The sequence below is a fragment of the Sinohyriopsis cumingii genome, chromosome 8 (assembly GCF_028554795.1).
Source record: "Sinohyriopsis cumingii isolate HCF-2022 chromosome 8, ASM2855479v2, whole genome shotgun sequence".
Taxonomy (NCBI): domain Eukaryota; kingdom Metazoa; phylum Mollusca; class Bivalvia; order Unionida; family Unionidae; genus Sinohyriopsis; species Sinohyriopsis cumingii.
This window is the reverse complement of record NC_142968.1, coordinates 45,466,802-45,490,368: the sequence shown is the minus strand read 5'-3', so window position 1 is coordinate 45,490,368 and position 23,567 is coordinate 45,466,802. Positions and strand designations below refer to the sequence as shown.

General features: G+C 37.5%; 1 protein-coding gene across 1 annotated transcript in view; it reads left to right on the top strand.

Moving 5' to 3' along the window:
• LOC149793413 (protein Aster-B-like) overlaps positions 1-23,567 on the top strand; it is an 89,635-nt gene that overhangs the window by 54,810 nt on the left and 11,258 nt on the right. Inside the window, exons 11-15 of the mRNA XM_089967401.1 lie at positions 4,381-4,434; positions 6,170-6,346; positions 7,419-7,494; positions 14,422-14,535; positions 16,528-16,648. Coding sequence (XP_089823527.1) covers positions 4,381-4,434; positions 6,170-6,346; positions 7,419-7,494; positions 14,422-14,535; positions 16,528-16,648 — 542 coding nt within the window. The remainder of the gene's footprint in view (positions 1-4,380; positions 4,435-6,169; positions 6,347-7,418; positions 7,495-14,421; positions 14,536-16,527; positions 16,649-23,567) is intronic.

Below are 23,567 nucleotides of genomic sequence, written 5' to 3'. Positions count from 1 at the left end.
TTTGGTCCAAATACCAAACCATCTTCTAATCCATCTAACCCATCATGTGATGTAATGTTTTAGGCTCAAATACCAAAATATCCTTTAATCCATCTAACCCATCATGTGATGTTTAATGTTTAAGGCCCAAATACCAAGCTATCCTCTAATCCATCTAACCCTGCATATGATTTAGTGTAGGCCCAAATACCAAACCAACCTCTAATCCATCTAACCCATCATGTGGTGTAATGTTTTAGGCCCAAATACCAAACCATCCTCTAATCTATCTGACCCATCATATGATTTAGTGTTTTTCATCCAAATACCAAGCCATCCTTTAATCCATCTAACCCATCATATGGTGTAATGTTTTAGGCCCAAATATCAAGCCATCCTCTAATCCATCTAACCCTGCATATGATTTAGTGTTTTAGGCCCAAATACCAAACCATCCTCTAATCCATCTAACCCTGCATATGATTTAGTGTTTTAGGCCCAAATATCAAACCATTATCTAATCTATCTAACCCATCATAAGATTTAGTATTTTTGGCCCAAATACCAAATTTGTAAGTTCAGAAACCTATCTTCTTTCCACAGTTTTGTCCTCAGAAACAGCAGAAATCAGTGTTGCAAATATTACAACATTCAGCACCATTACTGTGGTTATCAAAATCCCATAAAATAATGTTTGACTTTGGTGAATTCAAACAGTCAGCAGCTCCTCAGCTTTTTCAGAGTAAATTCAATTAAATGAGAACCTACAATTGTAGCCATATTTCCCTATATACAGATTGTTTGAAAGATGGAGACAAAGTTGGAGCTGCCATTGTAATACTCCCTTTCAAGCTGTTGCCAGATGAAGCCTCAGTTTCTACTGCAGAAATTACAGCCATACTCAAAGCTTTGAACTACGTTGAAACATCACAACAACAAAAAATGCATCTTTCTGGATTTCCCTGTCTTCTCATTGAAAGCCTTGCAGTATGTTTAATCTGACAACCCATTAATACCCAGATATTAGAGAAACATTATGTTCTCATGCAGTCTAGGCACACTATCTTGTACTGTTGGCTGCCTTGTCACATTGGCATGAAGGATAATAAAAGGACAGATAAAGCAGCCAAAGATGCCCTACAGTTACCTGTTTCTGAATGGAAGATTTCATATACTTGTTTGAAATATTGGATAAATCAGCATGTTTGTCATACTTTTGCAAGATAAGTAGAATGAGAACTTCACACACAAACTTAGGAACATCAAACCAACTATTAAGAGTGGCATTCCTTGTATGAAACAAATTGGATGATGAGGCGGTTTTGTGCCAATTGCACATACCTTATTGATGCATACATTCTGAAGGGTGAACTTTGACCTGAATGTATACGCTCATAGTGTCAAGTGACAGACCTCTGTCTGCGAAGGTTCAAGTCTAGCATTCGGCTAATGTGGGTATGTGAGAAAGCTTGCCAGGAGCTTCTCGTGGGTCGGTGGTTCTTCCCAGGGTTTTCCTGGGTTCTTGCTCCACCATTAATACTGGCTGCCATGCATAGCCTATCGTGTGCTGAAAAATGGCGTTAAACCCCACAACAAATCAAGTGACAGTGGCACTCATTCTTGAAGAGCATGTTCATTTCCACCCTGCGAGATGGAAGTATTTTGATGTGAACTTCTTTAAGAAACTTTATGTGGATGTACCACTCAAGAATATCTTGAACTTTTTAAGTAAGGGAAACTGGTTTGTATGACAGATTTTAATCATGTTTTCTGCATTTTACATGCACTTTTATCTGATATTTTAGATACATTTACAGTATTTTATCATCATAACATGTTATATATATATATATATATATATATATATATCTTGTACTAGTATTTACATTTATTTTGAAGGCTTTATCATCCTGATTTTTTAATGTTTATCTTGTAATTAATGGTTACATTTATTTGGAAGACTTTGTCTTCCTAAGTGTTGTGCAGTTCATTTTTACATTTTGCAGACTATGCCATTAGTTGGCACTACATAGCCACTTTTGTACTGAGGTGCTGTAAGGCATTACTACATACATACTATTCCCAAGAGGGTTCTAGGGAAGTGAAGAAGTTGCCTGTTTCTGTCAAGGGTGGGATGATTGGCACATTGGAAGGAAGTTGCCAGCTCCTATGAGGGAGGAATCATCAGCACTTCCTGGGAGAGGGAAGTTCCCAGCACACAGTGTCAAGTCCTGCCTTCCTGATGTAAGGATAACATGGCCTTCTCAATCAAGTAGACCTGGGTTTTAAATCTGAGAGGTTGCTCATCAGTCAGGTTTCCCAAAGAGTAGACCTAGGTTTTAAATCAACAAGATATTGTTCACCACAGTCAAGCCTCTGGAAGAGAGACTTCCCACTAAGGCTTACATCAACTGACTGGTCATTACCTGGTGATCATTCATAGAGTACCTGGTACTACGCACCAGAGCATAAGGCACTGGTCTAAGAAGAGTGTTAGGTGACATTTTCCAAGGGTCTATCATGGGGCACTGGGCACAAAGTATCAGGTACCAGTCACCACTAATATGTCAAGTGACAGTCATTGAAGGTCTATCACCATTCACTAGTTACCAGGTGTCAGTCACTAGGAAATGCGCCAAATGAGAGTCATAAACATCTATTACTTGGTGCAGTTCACCAGCCACTGGTTACCAGGTAGTGTGTCAAGTGACAGTCATCAGATTTCTTTCACTGGGTACTTAATACCTGTTACCAGGTACCAAGGACCATATGCCAGTCACTGGAAAATGTGTCCTGTGACAGTTGTAGAGGTCTGTCACCAGTCACCAAGCACCTGATTACCGGATATGGGGGCCCTGGGCACCAATCACCAATAACTGGGTGTGGGGATTGGTGCAGATCTTTCATTTGTCATTCTTGTACCATTTCTCATTGACACTGGGTGCCATTTACTGGGAAATATGACAGTCATAGAAAATCTGTTACGGGAAACAAGGTAACAAACATTGGGTGTCAGGCACATGGGTGATCATCAGTCACCAAATATGGTGCTCAGTACCGATCTTCCAGTTTTTACCACTGGTATCAGGAAATATGTCAGCTTGATAACAGACTTTTTTGCAGTGCTTCTGTACAATCCTATGGGGAACGGTCTCCAAGTTTTGATGACCTGATTAGGTAATGGGATTTGATTCACACCCCTCAACGTTCTTATTCAACCCAGTCAGGATGTGGAGACTCATGCCACCTCTTGGTGAATCAGCCATGTTTCCTACTTCCTAACATGACACCATGGATGACTTTGTTTTGACTCCATAGATTGGCAGACCAGGCACACTGTAAATCATCCCCATCTCTTTTGGCCTTATTACCGAGGGTGAGGGAATAGGGATTGCCATTGCTACTTACTTTGTCATTCCCTCTCTCTACATTGAGAGGAAGAATGTATTAGTTGTCCCTGACCCAATGAGGGACATCAATGCCCCAATCATAAAGTCCCTTTCTGAATAGTCCTGCCTTGCCTAGAGAGTGAAGATGAGATGACAAACTTTCAATTTTGGTCAACACAGATCAGCTTCCGGAGGGATGAGTCATGTTGGATGCATCTCCATTTTCATCCCACCCTCCTGACCAGATGACACTTGAAGAGGACCTTTGACAAGGTTTACTGCCTCCTTCCCCACATCTGCATCTGGAAACCTGAGCATTGTTGGATGCTAGAATACCCTCTAGTTTGGAGAAGCCCTCGAGGGCACAGCTGAAATTGGACCTGCTGTTGCTTCCTCACCATCACTGAAGATATTGAGGCATACCCTCCCATCCTAGGGAGTGGTCTAGTCATCCCCAGTCCCAGACCAGCTTCGTTATCTTTGTAACTCATCAGGTGGAAATGGTCTTGTTGATTCATATTTTCATCAGAACCAGCTTAAAACTCCTTTCCACCATTCTTTCTCATGACAAGGTGGCTGGAGGGCCAGGGAAGGAACTCTCTAAACCTCTCCCTCTTTCCAATGGAGAAAGTGACCCACTTGTGCCAATTCCCCCTGTTTTCAACATTTCAGTAAGTACCATAGTGGATATCATTCTAGTGGTCCATTGGTCAATCTGTTTTCCCACCTATATGTGAAATGTTTATTTTTACTCTGGTTTTGGGGTTTGTGAAGCAATAAGACAGGAGCCAACCAGTGGGTCACCTTTTTGGGGGGTTTGTACTATAAAATTTAATTGCATTCTTTTAAGTCCAGTGTTAATTACAATTGTTTTGGGGAGTTTTGAAGGAGGAAAACTTGAGTCTTAAAGGATTATTTATACTAATTAGTGGATGGAACATTATCTGATTATATGAGAGCTCATTTTATATAATGTAATACCTTAAAGTAATGTGTAAATTCTATATTTCAGGTATGATTGAGAGGAATAGCATTCAGGGTGTCCTAGATTTTTTCGACTGTTTAGGTGAGTAGATATATGATTGCAGCATGTAGGTAAATGTATTTGCAGTCATTGCATACATTTTTGAAATCTATGTTAACCTTACTAAATAGTACTGACTCTATTATCTGAACTCTGCTTGAGATATAAATTTTGTTCAGATAATTGTTTGACCATAACTAATAAGTACAGCATTTCCTTACTACAAGACCTTCATTATAAGATTTTCCAGTTTCAAGGTGGGTATGGTCTTGGATCCCATTTATTATAAAGCAGTAAATTAAATGTGTGTGTGTGTGTGTGTGTGTGTGTGTGTGTGTGTGTGTGTGTGCGTGCACATGAGTTTGTGCATGTGTGCGTGCATGCATGCATGTTAACATAGCTTTAACAATTAAACTGTCATACCACTAAGATGTCTACAGTTTGGCAGTTTATAGTGAAGTCTAGCACTGGAGCATCATGCTGCAGACATGTAGCATAATGTCCCACCGAGTCACATTATCCTGACACCAGGATGACCAGTCCTGACTCTAACAACTTAATGCTGAGCTCCAAGTGAGGCAGCTGCTAGTACCATTTTTGACAGTCTTTGGTATGTCTGGGCTGCGGTTTCAACCCACTACCTCCCACATCTGAGGCAAATGCTCTAACCACTTAGACCACCCAAGCTGTGCAAATTATATGTATTATGTAGTTCATTATAATGTGGTCTCACTCTATAGTGGTATACTCTGTAGTACCCATCCACAGTATTCTAAAGGATTACTGATGTACTGAATGAATCATATATTGGGGAACACCCATTGAGTCTGTATGATCCAGGTTAGTGATGTCTGTATATGACATTTAACTATACTTCCATACTTATGATTTGATCATCCTGATTTGTTTTAGTAAATAATTTTCATTTCCTGTTAGCTTATTTATGCCACCTGCAACAAAGTTGAACATGACATCAGTTACTTGCATTTAGATTTATTGCACATCGCAAAAATTACAACGTTTTTCAGTGCATTATTTGTGCTGAACAAAATTCAGTACCAAGTGGTCTAAAGCGCTCACCATTCCAGATCACTGCCATCTCACCTCTGTCTGCGTGGGTTCGAGTCTCAGGCCCGGCTAACGTGGGTATGTGAGAAAGCCTGCCAGTAGCTTCTCGTGGGTGGGTGGTTGTTCCCGGAGTTTTCCAGGGTTCTTCCTCCACCAATTATATTGGCCGCCATATATAGCCTCTCCTATGCTGAAAAATGGCGTGAAACATTACAACAACAACAACAAAATTCAGTATTTGAATAGTATACCGTACCTGTATTTTAATAGTATGCATTACCTGTGAATTGATCCTTTTGACAAGAGCACAAATAGGTGTGATAATTTATTATGTGCAAGAATTTAAGACCTGGTGCTTTGTTTCAATATACATACATGCATACTACCATAGATATTCTAGAAGTAAGAAGTAAACTATATATCAGTTTTAACAATGCTGTGAAGCATAGAGTAGAAAAACAACTTGAAAGAAATAACCAGCTTTAGAGGGGCAAGCATGTGCCTTTACATTGTCAAAATTGGATCATATGCAGGAACACAAACTTGTAAAGCAAGTACATTACCATTGTGTTATCTCGGTCTCATTACATTTGGGTTGATCTTACCTTGTTATTTTATGAGTTTTATTAGTGATTTTTTTTAATTAGACTACATTTGTTATTTGGGTATGAGCTGTTATAATAATCAACATGATACCTACGATTTTCAGGACTTCATCTTCGAAGAGAATGCGACAGGCTAAAGGCTATACAAGGCAAACCTCAACCCCCACCGATAAAAAGGAAACTACGTAAGAGACGATCTCATATTACAAGAGGTGCAGCTGCAGAACTTCCTACCTCACGTCCAGCAGAAAAACAGGTTGCACCACCAACTCCTATTAGGAGTAAGTGAGATTTTTTTATTACACTTGACTTTTTTTCCCCAAGAATAAGCACAAACTAGAACTTTAAAGAATATAGACACTGTTGGAAAAGGAAAATAATTTGAGACTGTATAATTCATCAGAATGTATAATGGTATCTGCAGAAAAATGTAAGTCTATTACACTGGTTGTCTTAAAAGCTTTAGTGTGCCAGACTTGCAACTGAGATCATTCAGGTTTGAATCTTACCATTGGATCAGTATTGGTCAGCTACTGCAGTGTAGGGGCCCCGAGTGGTCTAAAGTACTCACTTTTATGGATCACTGCCATCTCACCTTTGTCTGCATGGGTTTGAGTTTCAGGTTTGGTCAATGTGGGTATGTGACAAAGCTTGCCAGTAGCTTCTTGTGGGTTGGTGGTTATTTCCCAGGGTTGTGCTCCACCATTAATACTGGCTGCTTTGTATAGTCTATCTTGTGCTGAAAAATGGTGTTTAACTCTTCAACAACAACTGTAGTGTGTCCTTGGGCAAGGTACTTTAGTCCAATTGCCTCAGCACAAAATGACCTACTTATGTTGCTGTGCCTTAAAACACTGAACCAAACCAAATTTGTTAACGTTGAAACTGTCAGAGTCTATGTATCAGTCAAAGTAACAGTTGTATACCTTTAATTTACTTGTTACTTTGTATATCTTTGTTTATGCTTTTGAAAGTATGAACACTTTATTCACAGATGGAAGTGAATAAATTTGAACTTATATATACCTAATCATAGAGATTTGTTCACCTTATCATAGGAACCAGAGATATGTTCACATTTTCTTAGGGACTATGGATATTTTTTCATCTAATCATAGACACCAGAAAAGATTTTTGTATATGCAAGACTCTTCATTTTAGAGCAATGTAGCCATGGACTTCCATATATTCCTTTTTTTTTTTTATATTTAAAAAAATGTTTTTACACCTTTGGCTAAAAGGAGAACAGGTTGAATATTGTTCTAAAATTCAGTACATATGCTATCTATATGAAAACGTATGCTATAGAATTTTAATATGTGATGTTTTCTAATTTTCGTTTGTCTATATCAGGTATGATCTCAACACAGAGAGAGGAGAAACTATCCAAGCTAAATGCTGATACTCTGGTCAGGATCGTCTGCTTTATGCAAGTATTATATTTCTTAATAAAAGAGTGGACAAAATTTTCCTGGCCCAACTAGCCAGAACAAGTAAAAGTCATTGTTGGAAAAAGGAATTTTCCTTTAACAAGCCCAAATTTTTACCCTAATATTTTCTTGGTATCTTTCATGCCAGGCTAGCAGAAGCAAAAGTTTAAACTGTCGCCCACTGTAAATAAATGATAGTATTCTATGTAATATTAATGTCATCTGTATTAATTTACCAAAAGTAGCAAAACTTTAATCACATGCAACCATTGAACATTGTATTGTACTTTTATCTTTATAAAGTGCACCCAGTTGTAAATAGCATAGACAGTTTCAGTCAGTCAGAATATGGCCTTTCAAATGTAAAGTCATATTTGATTGGTTGAAATACACTTTATAGTATAGACAGTTTCAGTCAATCAGATATGACCCTTCAAATGTAAAGTTGTTTTTGATTGGTTGAAACCTATAGATAGTTTCAGTCAATCAAAAAGTGGCCTTTCAAATGTAAAGTCATATTTGATTGGTTGAAGCACACTTATAGGCAGTTTCAGTCAATCAAAAAATAGCCCTTCAGATGTGAAGTCATATTTGATTGTTAAAACACTTTCAACCTCAAAGGTTTTATAAACTCCATGCCAGATTTTGAGTCAATCATGCACTGGCAGGTCAGGGTCAGTGATGTTTACTTGAAGTCTTATGCATAAGGGCTGTTCCAGTAAAACAAATATCTCCCCCCCCCCCCCGGGGACGGCACTTCAAAAAAACTTCTGTAGGAGGTTGTGTTTTGAACTGTTTTGATTCTGACAGTGGAAGGTTGGTTAGGAAAATCACTTCTGTTGTGGGTTGTGTTAACAAAATGAGATATCGCTGGTGGGGTTGTCAAAAAGAGGAAAGAAAACGAATATATATTTAAAATCGCATCTAACCGCCTCCTAGCAGTCTAACATGAATAAAACATTGGGTCTGAAAATGATGCCAGTACATGCGAGTGCACATAATTTGTATGAATTCACATACTTTTTAAGCAGTGATACGCGTTCAGCAAATTACGTCAACGTCGCGGATATAAAAAAAGTGCTTTGCGCAGTATGCAATTTTTATTAAACTTTTAACTTTAAAAGTGCATTTTGCGACATAATTTGTGCTGCTGCAGCTATCTCACAGCGCTTGATGCGACATCCAGATATCTGGATACTTCGGTTCGACATGAATGGCAGTTAAACTAAATTTGATTGGTTCATTGGCCCTGGAAAAAGCATTTTATGGAGTTTTGGCCTTACTTTCAACATGGAAGTTTTACAAATGCGTGTTTCCAATAAGGGCCACACAGGAAACCAAAATGGTTGAATCACAACACAGTTTGTCTTTAGACGACATTTTCAGTCGGCAAATACTGGCTGGTGATAGCTATGATGACAATGAATTTCATGTATATCGGTCTGTTGGACATTGGGAAAATGTCACTGGAAATACCAGTGTGTGATTCTGAGTCCAAAATTAATGTTGAGTGCGAGTCCGATGTACGTGTTGGATGGACAATATGCCGGTTATATTTATTCAAGATACCCATGTCTAAACAAGCAGATTATTTGAATGTTGGACTTAAAACCCTAATACAGCATTATGGAAGAGAAAAATCTGGCATAAGAGGCAGCAAAACACTGATTCAAGGAAGTGAATCTTTGGCAGAGTTCATGTTCGTGAAAACTGACAGAGGTCTCGGAAACGCTTATAATCACGCGTATTTGGATGCCATTTTTTTTTTATTTAGGTGGGAGTAAAATTCAAAGACTTGCCAGTCCTGCTTCAGTCACCTGCATAGTGGGAACATGTGTTGATTAGTTAGCTGTGATGATATTTACAATGACAGAATTTAGTGGTTGAACCAACCCCAACCAACCCCAACCCCCCCGAGTCGTCACCGTTATAAGAGTACATCAAAAGGGACATGCTGCAATAGCTAAGCGGCAAGATCAAAGGCTTTGACTGGCAGCTGGGTGGGAAAATCTACTGATATTTACAGTGTTTGAATTCAGAGGCAGAAATATCCAGAGATGTACATGTGGTCATTTATAACAGTACATCAAATAAACAACTTTCACTTTCATTATTGTGTTCATTTCCGAGTGTAACAGAATAAGCAGTACACGTGACCTTGGAATCATGACATGTTGAGACCTAGACTTGAATGATTATTTTGGGGTTAAATGGCAAACTGATGAAGATTGTAACGAGATTCAGGAGAGTGCTAAAGTTGCTAGAACTGATAGTTTGGAAGGGACAGTAGTCAAGTGTAATAAAGTGTATGATGCCTAGCTTAGTGCTTTAAATAAGATCTTCCTTGGATCGAAAAAATTCAGACTCACTCTGATGGACAAGCAAGAGCTATGCCAGTGTTATAAAGAATGTAGAAATTAAACTCTATGGCAACCAATAGTTGTTATAATTTGCATAGTTTTCTGAGAGGGGACTGCAGCTTTTCCTGGTGGGACTCATATTTTTACCAAAATGGGAGCCATGGACTCTTAGTTTTAAAATCCTAACAAGACCTCTGGTTCAAAACTGTTCTTTTTGGAACAGAGATATCCAAGAGAGAATACCCATGGGGCCATACATGTGAGATGTTGAAAATTGTACAACCATAAAGAATAGTAACTTGTTCAAGCTAGTTATGCATATGCATTTCAGACAGCAGGCAATGAAAGGAGTTCACAGCACAGAATAATAATCGTACACAGAGGAGGAGGATCATATTAAATTCAGAAACAATTAACAGATTAATGCTCATAGGGAACATCAGAGAATCCCCATACAACATAATTAAGTGTGTGTAGATCTCTAGTTGGCAGAACCACTGTGGCAACAAAAGAATAAAGAGACAAACTTTTATATCATGCAGATGTATGACCAAATGATGTACGTGCTGTCTATGTGCAAAAATTAAATTACATTAAACGTAAGAGACTGACTGATCTGTGTAAACTCAAAGCAAGATGGATAAAATTTGTCCTGTTTGTGTTCGGTTCTTCCTATGTATATTTTGATCATGGTGGTATTTTCTGCAGACCTTTTGGCACTTAGTTCCAAGCCATCATTTAATATTTGTATTGCAAAATGGATAACTAAAAAAGTCTATTATCTAGTACAATACATTTTAAGCAGTATCATTAACTGTTGATGAAATTGATGAAAAAATACTTGATGTCATTCTGATATATGGATTCTTTACTACACTACTAATCTGTTGATCCTGATTCTTTTTTTTAAACCATCTCCTTTAGTCTTGCTGGTACCAGTGCTTTTAATAAAATTGTAACTTCTATTTTCTTGCAATCTAAATATTTGTAATGATGTGTTATTGTCAAAAGGTAAAATGTGCTTAGTGTTGTAAAATCTAAAACTATTAATTAGCAAGGGACTAAAGTAAAAAGTGGACAGAAATTATTGCCATATTACAGTGTTGTTAGAAACAACAGAATAGTTGTACAAGATGTATTTTGCACAAAGTTGTAGAACTAGCGCTCGTATTGTCACCACATATTCTACTTAAATAATTATATCATTATTTCTGTATATTCCTATCAGTATTTTCCCAGTGGTAGTAATTTTCTGATCTGATGTTGTTCATTTCTTGCGCAGTTTTTACACATCAAGAATTCTCATCGTATCATTAAAAAACAATGTAATCTGCACCAAATTGAGTTGTTTGAGAAGAAATTAATTTGTTTAACCCAAAAATCACTGAAGCTACAAGTTCTTGCATTAAAGTCTCACATTAAATAACATTTGAAGTAGCCATGATAGTAGTTTAGGATGCAACTATACCAATTTCACCTTTGGTATATCCAAGTCTTGAATGTGATGAAGGAACATAGCTCCAGAATAAACAGATCAATTTTAGAACCTGTTCATTGACTATAAATCAATTTATCCGAGTCCAACTGAATTGTTAGAAAGTTTTTAAATCTTTTGACAACATCATAATTAGCTGTCAAATATAGAGTAAGCCTATGGTCTTTATGCCATCCCAACCAAGACCCCACCACAACCCCGTGACAGTGCCCAATGACATGACAGTAATAATCGCAATACAACTAGAGAAGACATCTCTTCGAGAATTTTGATTTCAGTAGAGCCATAACAGAGTGGAACAGTAAGAAAGAGTGACAGATATTTAGGCTATTCCCACCGCCACCACTTCCTGATTGGAGATCACACACACACAAAACTTAGAAATCCTGGCAGCATCCCTGCAGGGGAAATAACTTGACTATTCGATTTTATTGGTCTCTGGTTATCCCATGGTATTTCTGTTACTTGAACATTATCTTACAGTGTGTCCATTCAGCATGGTCGAAAAAGGCTTACAACCATTGAGAGTTGTTAAAGGACTCACATTATTACAGATGTGAAAGAACAAGAACCATACTATAAATCAGTGGAGATAAAATAGAGTATGTATGGGTTTGACTGTCCCTGATTGGCTGATAATGAAAGTAAGATTTTAGTAAAAACAATCTTTTGACAGCTTGCCCTACTTGTAACTGAAAAAAGTGAGGGACATTGTTTTATTAACATAATTTCCGTCCCTTTACAGACCCGAGTTTGGATGACTCATTACTGAAATCAGCAGATGACTCTTTGGTGTAGTATTGAAAGCACACATTTCAGATTTGTATAGATTCAGAAAATGGTGTGGCTGTTATGGTTTTCTTTTCACAAAAGCTGTCATCATAGATGTGTCTATACTGATACAAATTTGATCTTGAGCACTCAAAATTTTAAGTTACTGAATTTTAATATCATTGTGTTTGCACAGGTTTACAGTGGGAACTGAATTAGTACAGTGAGTCCTGAACTCTTGAGTTTTGTGCAGAAATATGGAATCCAAGCAGAATACATCCAGAAATGTAGAGGTTTTAAATCTTGGATTTAGTCTCCCCATTGTGTTTCACACTGATATGCATATTCACAGAATATTTGTATAGTAGTAGGAAAAGTAAGTGAGAAATTTAGATACATATCATAAACAAGACAAACAGTATGTGGGGGGACAAGATCATAAGAACAGGCTGGAAAGGAGAAGTATGATAAAAACAATAATGAGTTGAAGTGTGGCTCTTTTTTTAAGTGTGCAACATTATTTTCTTAGCTTCAGTAAGAAATTTCATCAAAAGGAAGACAATAAAGGGTGTACAGTTAGCTAAACCAATATGAATTTAGTTACTTAAAAGCTGTATCAAATTGATTTTAACCTTCTGGTCTGTTTCTGTCCATTCTGGTGATATGTCCACTGAATCTGTGTGGTTGGAGAAAATATTTGGCAAATTTAAAAATTTATAAATCTTTTGGCAGATTATGATTATACCCTACTTCTGCCTGAGAGATTTGAATAATTTTATTGCTTGGTTTGTTGATTGTGGTTGTTGCTCAGTTCAGATGCATCATTGAAAAACATTGAAGATTCTCATGCTTTGTTTCAAATATTTATTACAGACGCATATCTCCAGATATTGATGAATATAGCTTGAATAAGTTACAACAATTCTAGTTGGAACAATGAACATTGTTAAGAGAAAATTTAAGTGAGTTAAAATGTAAACTTTTTGACAGTGTGTGATGCAGGATTGCTCAAGTCTTTCATCCATTTTTTAAAATCTAACTTGTTATAAAAATGATTGACTTGCTATATGTTTTTAATAACTTTATATTAGTCTTGCAGCACAGCGTAAAAATAAGACATCGGTAACTGAAAAAGATGTTCTTACAAGAAATGGTATAGTGTAAAAGTATGCAGAAAACATGTGACATCACTTCCACAGGCATCGTTGGTTTTTTTTTCTGACAAGTCATTTAAGTTTACCAAAACATTTATTGAACAAAATAATAACAAGGAATCAAAGAATCTGACGACACATTTAAAGCAATACAAGATTTAACTATTATTCTAATCAAAAGCCTGAGAACAAAGAAAAATAGCAAGACATAGTGATCACTTTAGTAAACACAGAGTTTAGTAAGGATACAAATTCATCATTTCTGTATTAGAATAGAAATATTTATTATAAAATCTGTATTCATGGATGTTAAATTAGTAGGTATTAAGGGACTGATCAATGACATCTACAAATAATAAGCCACCATGATTTCACAGTATCAGAGACATACTTGGCTGACAGACAAACAAACAGAAGGACAAAAGACTGATTATAATGAATGAATACAAATAAAAATATGCAGTAGATTACCTCCAGCCAGCTGTCATTTAAATCGCTTCTATCCCCAACCCAATATTAAAATCGCTTCTACCGCCCACTAACCCATAGCCATAAATTATGTTTAAAAATTATACTTCTGTAGGGGGCACTGTTTCTCGATTAAAACACATCTGACGGTGGATCATAATTTTTTTTAATTGCTTCTGTTGTGGGTTGGTTGAATTTGAAAGTGCCTTACCCCGGGGGTTATATGTTTTACTGGAATAGCCCTAAATAAAATGGATCAGATAGATGCATATATGCCACTGTATAATATTCTGTCATATCATGGTTTATACTGTATGTTTAAAATCACATAGCACAATAATGATAGACCCTGATTGCTGACCTATTAGTTATCAGTGTCATCAATTAGCTGTAGGGAGGAGGCTGATTGGCCTACAACTCCCTGCACCATAAGATGACTCCATAATTGTTAGATTATCTTTCTTTCATTGAAATGGGTGGATAACTAAGTTCCATCTACTTCATCAGTCACATTTAATGTTATCTACCATTTCTAGTCCAGCCAGATAACTAAAAACTCAACCTTCTATGATGTTAATCAATATTGATGCTTCATTGTCTGCAAACACTTATTTAAAAAATAACTACAAAATCTTGATATGATTATTCTAAATGTGTATATGTTCTTGTTCTTTTCAGATTGGTTTTACTAGTGATGTTTAATGCATTGCTTTTTTACAAGCTGTGGTCATTAGAGACACTTACTAATGTTTTGTACTTCCCGCATTCAGAAGAAACCATCCAGAGTTTACAGTATGCCTGCCCCTCCCTCTCTCTCTCTCTCTCTCTCTCTCTCTCTCTCTGATACACATACATACTCGTGCAGATAAACACTGACATACAGATAGAATATATGTTACTATTCTGAAATACAATACTGAGTGCTGTACTGTCTTGAAGACTTTGTGATTCATTTATTTTGTGATGATCAGCTTTATGGTAAACAGAAAGAGCATTTTCACCATAACTTAAATTCATGTTTTGGGGAAGAGCTCCTATCTCTTTGTATTTAATGCTTTTTTTTGTAGCAGCCTAAAATCCACAAAAACTGTACCACAGTGGGGTGAATTCAATGTAATTTTTTATTTTGTAAAGTTATATTTTGGGGTGTGAAGTTTCATATTCATTACATTGCTTGTTAACTTCATGAAGTGACCAATACACCTTAAATCAATTAAAACTCTGTTCAGCACATTCATTATGCCAGTGTGTCTTAAATTTTGATTGAAGAGGTCAGTAGTACTTACAGTACATCTCAGTATACAACGATTATAGCATTTTATTCCAAGCGAATGATCATTTATTCTCAGCAATTAGATCATTTCAGTAATTTGTCTGTGATTTATTCCAGTTTTCAGTATGCACTTCACAACACTTGACTGATTTTGCTAATATATGCCATTGTTTCATTCTGTTAAGGTAATAGTTAATTAAATGTGGGGCATAAAAGCTTTAATTTGCAGGATTAAATGTTTGGATAAAAGCTTTAATTTGCAGGATAAATGTTTGGCATGTACAAGGTTTAAACAGGCTGACCACATTTCTTATGGTTAATGTTCATCCTGCTGAATGACAACCTATCCATTCAAAAATAATAAAAAAAATTGTAAAATTTCCTTCCTCCATTAAGACTGACTATCAGCAATTCACTTCACCTACAAAACATAAACCAATACACTTCACCTACAAAACATAACCCAATACACATCCTAAGATGTACCAGTATTCATGATACAAGTTTATTGCTGTTCAAGGATACTTATCTGTAAACCGTTGTTTTGTTGGCTTCAGAAACACCAAAGTGTTCCAAATGTATAAAATGTGAAATAAAAAAAATGAAAATATGCTTATTTCATTGCTGCACTATTAGTTGTGCAGATAGATGTGAAAAAAAGTACTTAGACATTTTAGAGTGGCCGAGTGATCTAAAGCGCTCTCTGTTATGGATCACTGCCATCTCACCTCTGTCTGCGTGGGTTCGAGTCTCATATTCGGCCAATGTCGGTATGTGAGAAAGCTTGCCAGTAGCTTCTCGTGGGACAGTGGTTCTTTCTGGGGATTTCCCGGGTTCTTCCTCCACCATTACTACTGGCCGCCATGTATAGCCTATTGTGTGCTGAAAAATGGCGTTAAACCCCACAACAACAACAACTTAGACATTTTGTTGTACATAGTTGATTTGGTTTACTTCCTGTTGTATTTGTTTGACTGATTTATACAGATAATAGCTGTTTTTATTTATTCTATTTATAGAGTATAATGTTTACAATAAGTAAAGAATTTGTTGAAATTATATAAAAAATCATACTCAACTGATAATATTGGTTATCAGTTATCACATCAGCATGTATATCTTGATAAAATACTTTAACTTTGAACTTTGCTAAAATACAGCTCTGCCAATAAATTAATTTAATTCAATCCCTGCCCCCCCCCCCATAAAACCGTCCTTCAAAATCTTGATTAGCAAATGAGCCATCATTGGGACTTTTGAACTGATTTTCTCTTAAAATTGTAATGTACAATATTTGGCATTAGGTGCATTTTTTATTGTGAATTTTGGAGAAATAAGCATGAATTTTACAAATTACACTTTCTAGAAAAGGACATGATTATTAATCAGTTCGTATATCATCATCTAATACCATCATTAACAAAATGTCTTCCATTTTGGTCTAACCAGTTGGAATTATATTGTGGCATTGTGATCGTATGAGAGATCTGAACTTGTTTTTTATTTTTCAGAAATCCACCAAAGTCTGCTGATGAGTGGATGCATTTATTGCAGCAGCAGCAATTTTTACATGAAGCAGAACTTGAAAAATGGAGAGACGTTCTAGCCACATCAGTTACTTTATTAGATGAGGTTTGCTAACAAGAATTATTTTAGTCACTTATTATTTTAAAACAGTTGTGTGAAAATTGTTTTTTTTCATCAGGTAGTAACACACTCATGTATGTCAGCAAAATCAGAACAGCCTGGGTCTTTTAAAAGTACATCACTGTGACCTATATTTTGTGCTTTCCATGGAAAAAAGATCACCATCATGTAAATTTTACTGTATTGTTGGGAATTTTTTAACACAGCCATTGCACAGACACCTTAACTTAGACGTGATGCTTTGAATATACATGTGGCATGGTATTTAGTAGAAGGATATGACTAAAAAAAGACTCCAAGATTTGTATGATAGTAACTACTAAATTCAATTTAATACCTCAGCTTTATAAGTTCACATCCTCTTTTTGGTCCAAGGAAAATATGTGGCTTACTGAGCATACATTTATAGATCTTGGCATGCCATGTGTAGGGATAGGAGCTGCTAAAACTCACCTATAACATCATGTGTTGGAACTTGCTTCTGTGAATATCTGATATATGAATTTTATTTGTTGGTTAAATCGGTCATAAAAAACAAATCAAACATGCATTTGTTCAGTGTATCCATTTTGGGAGGGACAGAGCACCTAAAAGATGGAGAGCAACCAAACATAGAAGAGTATATACATGCATATGTTGCAGATATTGTTTATGATGTAATCCACCTATTGAATGTCGCAAAATTTACTAGCATAATCTCTGATATTTGTCATCACATTACAGAACTCCTACTCAGAATTTTTGGCCTGACACAGGTGTCAACATTTCATCTTCGAATATGTTGCCCAATCACAATAAATTAGGAGAACCTCAACAACTCCAGTCCTCCCAGGCTAAAACATTTTAGGTAAAATGCAAAGAGTTATCTACCCACCTTGGTTTTGGTCTGAATGATCTCCCCTTGATACAGGAATTGGCTCCAAAATCCTGTGAATACTACTTGTATTGAGTAGCACACACTCTGCAGAAAGAGAGTCCTTGCAATGCACATACAAGTATGCTAGAAGTTTTCTACCTTAAAGCTAGTGGGAGCATTTACTCTGAAGAGAAGTTTACTCTGTCCAAAAATTTCCAACTTCTTCGATAATAAAGTTCTGTTTCTTTTAGTACCATCACTTTGCCATCCTCACACATTTAGGTGATCTTGGTATGCACCTGCATGGGTTGCTAGTCAGTCCCCTCACATTGCAATAACAGTATTTAAATATGTACAGGATTTGTGTATGATATAAAAACTAATATTGCTGTATAATTTGCACTATGGCTGGATACATAAAAAAACGTTTTCTATACTAATCTAGTCATAGCATCTAGTTCATAGTTGTACATGTGATGCTTTACAGATTTGACCTGGCCTTCCCTACCAATAACATTGTCTTACAATTGCCATTCTGATGTTAATGTCATAAGTATCAATAGTGATGTTTCATTGCATTTTTATGTACATGTATTGTGTTTGTTATGAAAACTCGGTTATATTGCTGTATAGTTTCCACTGAGGTCAGGTATGTACCGGTAAGTTTTCTATGCATAGGTTAGTCGTAGCATCCACTGCTTCAGTGATGTAGTCAGTTGGCCTTTCCCAGAGGTACCTTTTTTAGAATTTATATTTTAGCATCAACTTCATAAGTATTAACAACATCAATCCAATATCCTACCTATATTTGCTGCTACATGCACCCTTGTACAAGTAAATTGTCATTGTGTGTAGTTCTGCACATTGAGTTCATAAAGCGGGATGCTTGCCACACTATACCTGTATATATTGTCTGCACCATTTTGTCTTAAGATTTGGATCATGGGCAAGACCATGTGTAAGCTTTGTAAACATTACAAACATAGAACAATTTCTGTACATGTTTAGTTTGCTGTGATTGCTAATCTATGAATACATGTGAAACTTGCACAGTGTGGATAAAAAGTCATTGGGCTACAGCATGTTGGTACACACTCCACATGGTTCATCAGCCGTGAAGTCATCCTAGGTAACATGATTAGTGACAGCTCCAACTCCTTCCTCACCATCACCTTTTTTGTTAAAAAACACCTCATTTACTGTCTCATACTTTAGATGTACAGACTGGCTTCATGTATCAAATATACCTGGACCCAGTCCTAATTTAATGAACTGGACAAAATCATACCAACTGTGATGGCCCTGTTCATCTTGAGATGACAAAATATGGTTACAAGCTCCATTGTCTTTGTTAGATTTCACTCACAAGAGAAGACTCTGTCTTCTGAGCATCAATGAAGAAAGTCCTTAGCTTGTTGCCACCAGAGTTTTTGCTCTCCTGCCTCCTCTGTTATTCCATGCCACTCAATGGCCAGTTGGTGCCCTTGTGCCCATTTGCAATTATGGCACCAGGAAGACGATAGCCAAGTTACCAGTAAGTACTATGAATATGACCCCAAAGAAGGAAACGATGGCTTTTTCATCAATACGGAACTTTGACAATTAATGGGGATCACTTAACAGCCATCACATATTCAGATACAGCCTTTTCTCGCACTTAAGGGGACAAGTGTCAGGGTTCCAGTGTCCCGTATCCCACCCTGGCACCATTACATGGGCTTTCACATCGCAATCACATGGTCTCTGCCCAGTACTGGAACCATATGACCTTAGTGTCTTGGTGGCAATCATGTAAAACCTAGCTTCAGTTCTTGCTAGAATCATATTTCAACCAAACGATTCCTCCACTAGGAAATGGTATTGTAATCATTTCAACAGTGGCTTACATTCTTACAAAGAATTGTTTTTTAGCCTGACAATCCTTTGCATACAGGGTTTACTGAATGCAACAGCAAACATCATCATCCTTACTTGCCTATTGATGAGGTCATTACAGTGATGCTGATTGTGGCTGAAACTTTTATCCTTGGAACAAACAGTGTATATCAGGTCCCATGGGAAATAGAAGAACCTCATTTGACTTATATCAGGTTTTCCCTGGCAAGTACAGTCTTCTAGTTGATAGTTTGTACATATGTGAGCATAGTGGCTGGGATACATATCTCATTCCATTATTCCAGGAGGCGAGTGGACAGTTACTCACTCAGGTTCGTCTGTATCTTAGATATGACAGCCATAAGGAAAACCTTCCATTGGTGGCAAGAGAATCTAGAGTACACAACTCCTCTGTGGTGAGTTATCTCAGAAGACAAGGGGAAATTATGTCCCCTGAGCTTTGCATTCTTCTTTTCGAATTTCTAAGCTGGTGTCTTCAATGACAAATCTGTGGACAAGTTTGTCATATTACAGGCCAGCTGCAGGCATTAGCACACTCACTACCCCAGAAGAATCCACTAAAACAAACAGAATTGTAACTTCAGTTTTCATTCGCATATGTACCTGCTGAGATGGAGTACTGGCGGATCGGTTGGTAATAAGGGAAATGCAAAACTACCAACCCTTGTCTCAATAATCCTGGATCCATTGAACTGGGCAGTTGATGCTCTTTGCAAAGATTGAAACAACTTTAACACATATGCTCACCCTCCAACACAGCCTGTTTCAGAACATGACACACAAAGCAAGAGAGTCACCTCTTCCTTATTATTCCACACATGTGGGAATAAATCTTGGGTTAGTGGCCTCATCAGTCAACAGGAAATGGAGATATTTCCCAATCTGTTCAAACAGCATGATGGCTGGCATTCTATCCCAATGTAGAGTTGTTGAACTACATCTGGATCCTATTAAACAAGCCCTCATGAACAAACGGTTCTCTCATTAAATGGTGGAGAAGTTTGCTCAGGCAAGATAGCTCTTCAGTCGAAGTGTATGAGGGAAATGGAGAATTGTTGTTGTGGGGTTTAACGCCATTTTTCAGCACACGATAGGCTATACATGGTGGCCAGTATTACTGGTGGAGGAAGAACCTGGGAAAACCCCGGAAAGAACCACCGACCCACAAGAAGCTACTGGCAAGCTTTCTTACATACCCACATTGGCTGAATCTGTGACTCGAACAAGCGCATACAGGTGAGATGGCAGTGATCCGTAATGGAGAGCGCTTTAGACCACTCGGCCACTCTGGGCAATGGAGAATTATTGTAAAATGGTTGTTGTTGTTGTAGGGTTTAACGCCATTTTTCAGCACACGATAGGCTATACATGGCAACCAGTATTAATGGTGGAGGAAGAACCCGGGTAAACCCTGGAAAGAACCACCAACCCTTGAGAAGCCACTGGCAGACTTTCTCACAAACCCATATTAGCCGAATCCGAGACTCGAACCTGCGCAGACAGAGGTGAGATGGCAGTGATCCGTAACGGAGAGCGCTTTAGACCACTCGTCCACTCGGGGCCCCTTTGTAAAATGGTACAAACGTAAACACATTGTAATGCTGAATGTATCAGTACTGTAATAGCTAACTGCCTACTTTAGTTTTTTTTTCTCACAAAAACAGCACAATCGTGATAAAAGACCACTATTTCACAATCTCTGACATGCTGCATCATCATGGAATATAAGATATCAAATGAGACCCATCCCATCTGCTGTCAATTTCAAGTTCACATTTCCAAAGGCGTTGGCTTTGTGCTCAAAGTGGAACCAGTCATGGATGCTAATCTGGCTGAATAAGACTCCATTGGAACTGCTCTTGAGAGCATTGTTGGTTCATCTCTCATATAAGACCTGTTTACTACTCACTCTAGTGAAGGCGGGCAGAATCAGTGAGGTACTGGCTCACATTGATGGGGAATCAGATTTTTGTAGACACTTAATCTCAGGGTCACCTACAGGACCCAGTAGAAGCTCTGACTTGGTATTTAGGAAGGTCCAAGATGTTGCATTGAGGGAGATCGCAACTTTTCTTACCTATTAAAGATGGAAAGGATGACATCAGCAGACACTTTCATACTGGATAATATGGCCTTCCACATATCTGGAAATAACGCCAGATCAAATGAATTTGCCACCAGTTCAGCTCATAATGTTAGGGCAGTCACCACAAGCACTGGATTTGAGCAAAACTGTTCCCTAACTGACATGTCCATGCTGTGTGATCCAGGTCAGAGTCTACTTTCTCCAGATTTTATCTCAGAGGTCTTTTATCCCAAAATGCTCAACTCAACCTGTTGGGACCTATAGCTGTAGTACAAAAGGTTACTTTCCAGTTCATTCAACAACTCATGGTTTCACAACTTCCACTGGATTTAGGGGAGGAAAGATTTTTTGCTTTTGAGGCCTCTTCTCACCATATTGGAGTCTATTCTCCAGTCAGGTTTTATAGAAGCTGTCTCACATACCTTAGAGGACTGGAGAAGGCCTCTCCAGAGTAAAGGAATGTAACTCCCTCCACCTCTTAAATACTCCTTAGGTGTTATGATCAAGTAAAATATTTGAGTAGAAAAAAAAAATCCTGTTTAAGTACGTTTCTTCAATAATACTTGCCTGATCATAATACACATACACCCTCCTAGTCTCACCACAGTCACATCCATACAGAGATAATGTCCTCCACTCCAACTGAAGCATTCAGGAGATTTAGCACCAATCCCAGTATCAAAGGAAGATCACTCTAACTTTCACCTATGCGAGCAGATAATATTTAGCCTCAGAGGGCTGAATTGACCAGGTAATATTAGTTCTCCTGAAGTATTATAATTGAAGAAACAATTTTTTTATTAAAAAAAAAAAATTGTTTCTTTGTAAGGATCACTTTAGTTTGAATTTATTTTCTCCATGAAAATTATAATGGCTACATGAGACTGCAGAAAAGTTTTCTAGAGATGATCTATGTAAATCTTGATTACACTCGGATGAAATATGATATCAATTAATACAATTAATCTTAACTAAACCAGTCCCCTGGTGACCTGATATAATTTTAAATGTGGCCGAGTGGCCTAAAGCGCTAACCATTCCGGATCACTGCCATCTCACCTCTGTCTGCGTGGGTTCGAGCCCAAGGCTCGGCTAGCGTGGGTACGTGGGAAAGCCTGCCAGTAGCTTCTCGTGGGTCGGTGGTTCTTCCCTGTGTTTTCCAGGGTTCTTCCTCCACCAGTTATACTGGCCGCCATATATAGCCTATCTTGTGCTGAAAAATGGCGTTAAACACTAGAACAACAACAACAATGTCCCATTGTGGCCTAAATTAACTCTAAACATTTCTCTGTATAACCTGAAATATCCTAAACTAGACTTTCTTTATGTATTAATGTAAGTATTAACATTTAAGGGCACATTAAAACAAAAGTTCTATGAATGTAAATAATTGTAAATAATTTTTACCCAGAAATATCTCTTTACCATTCCATTTATACCATGAAGTAACTCAGAACTAGCCCTTCTTTAACTTGCAATAACTCTAAATCAGTTCATTGAATGTAAATAACTGTAAATAATCTTTAGCCAGAAATATCTCTTTACAACTCCATTTATACCATGAAGTAACTCAGAACTAGTCCTTCTTTAACTTGCAATAACTCTAAATCAGTCATTCTGTAACTTAAAATAATCCTATTTAGTCCTTTAGCTACTCAGCTTCCTTTGCAGACTGGCCACTTATTTATTTTCCCCTTAAGTCTGTTCTGATACTAATCAAGCCTCTTGATACAACCCATGTCTATTATGAACCTTTTCTCTTCTCCAAAAGACCGCTCCGGTGGCCTAGTGGTTGGAGCATCCGCCTTGGAAGCGGAAGGTCGTGGGTTCTATCATTGGCCGAGTCATACCAAAGACTTACAAAAATGGTACTAACAGCTGCCTCACTTGGCACTCAGCATTAAGAGGTTAGTGTTAGGACTGGTCGGCCTGGTGTCAGGATGATGTGACTGGGTGGGACATAATGCTTCATGTCTGCGGCATGATGCCCCAGTGCTAAACATCACTATAAACTGTTACCCTGCAGATATCGTAGCAATATGACTGAAAAATTGTTAAAGCTATGT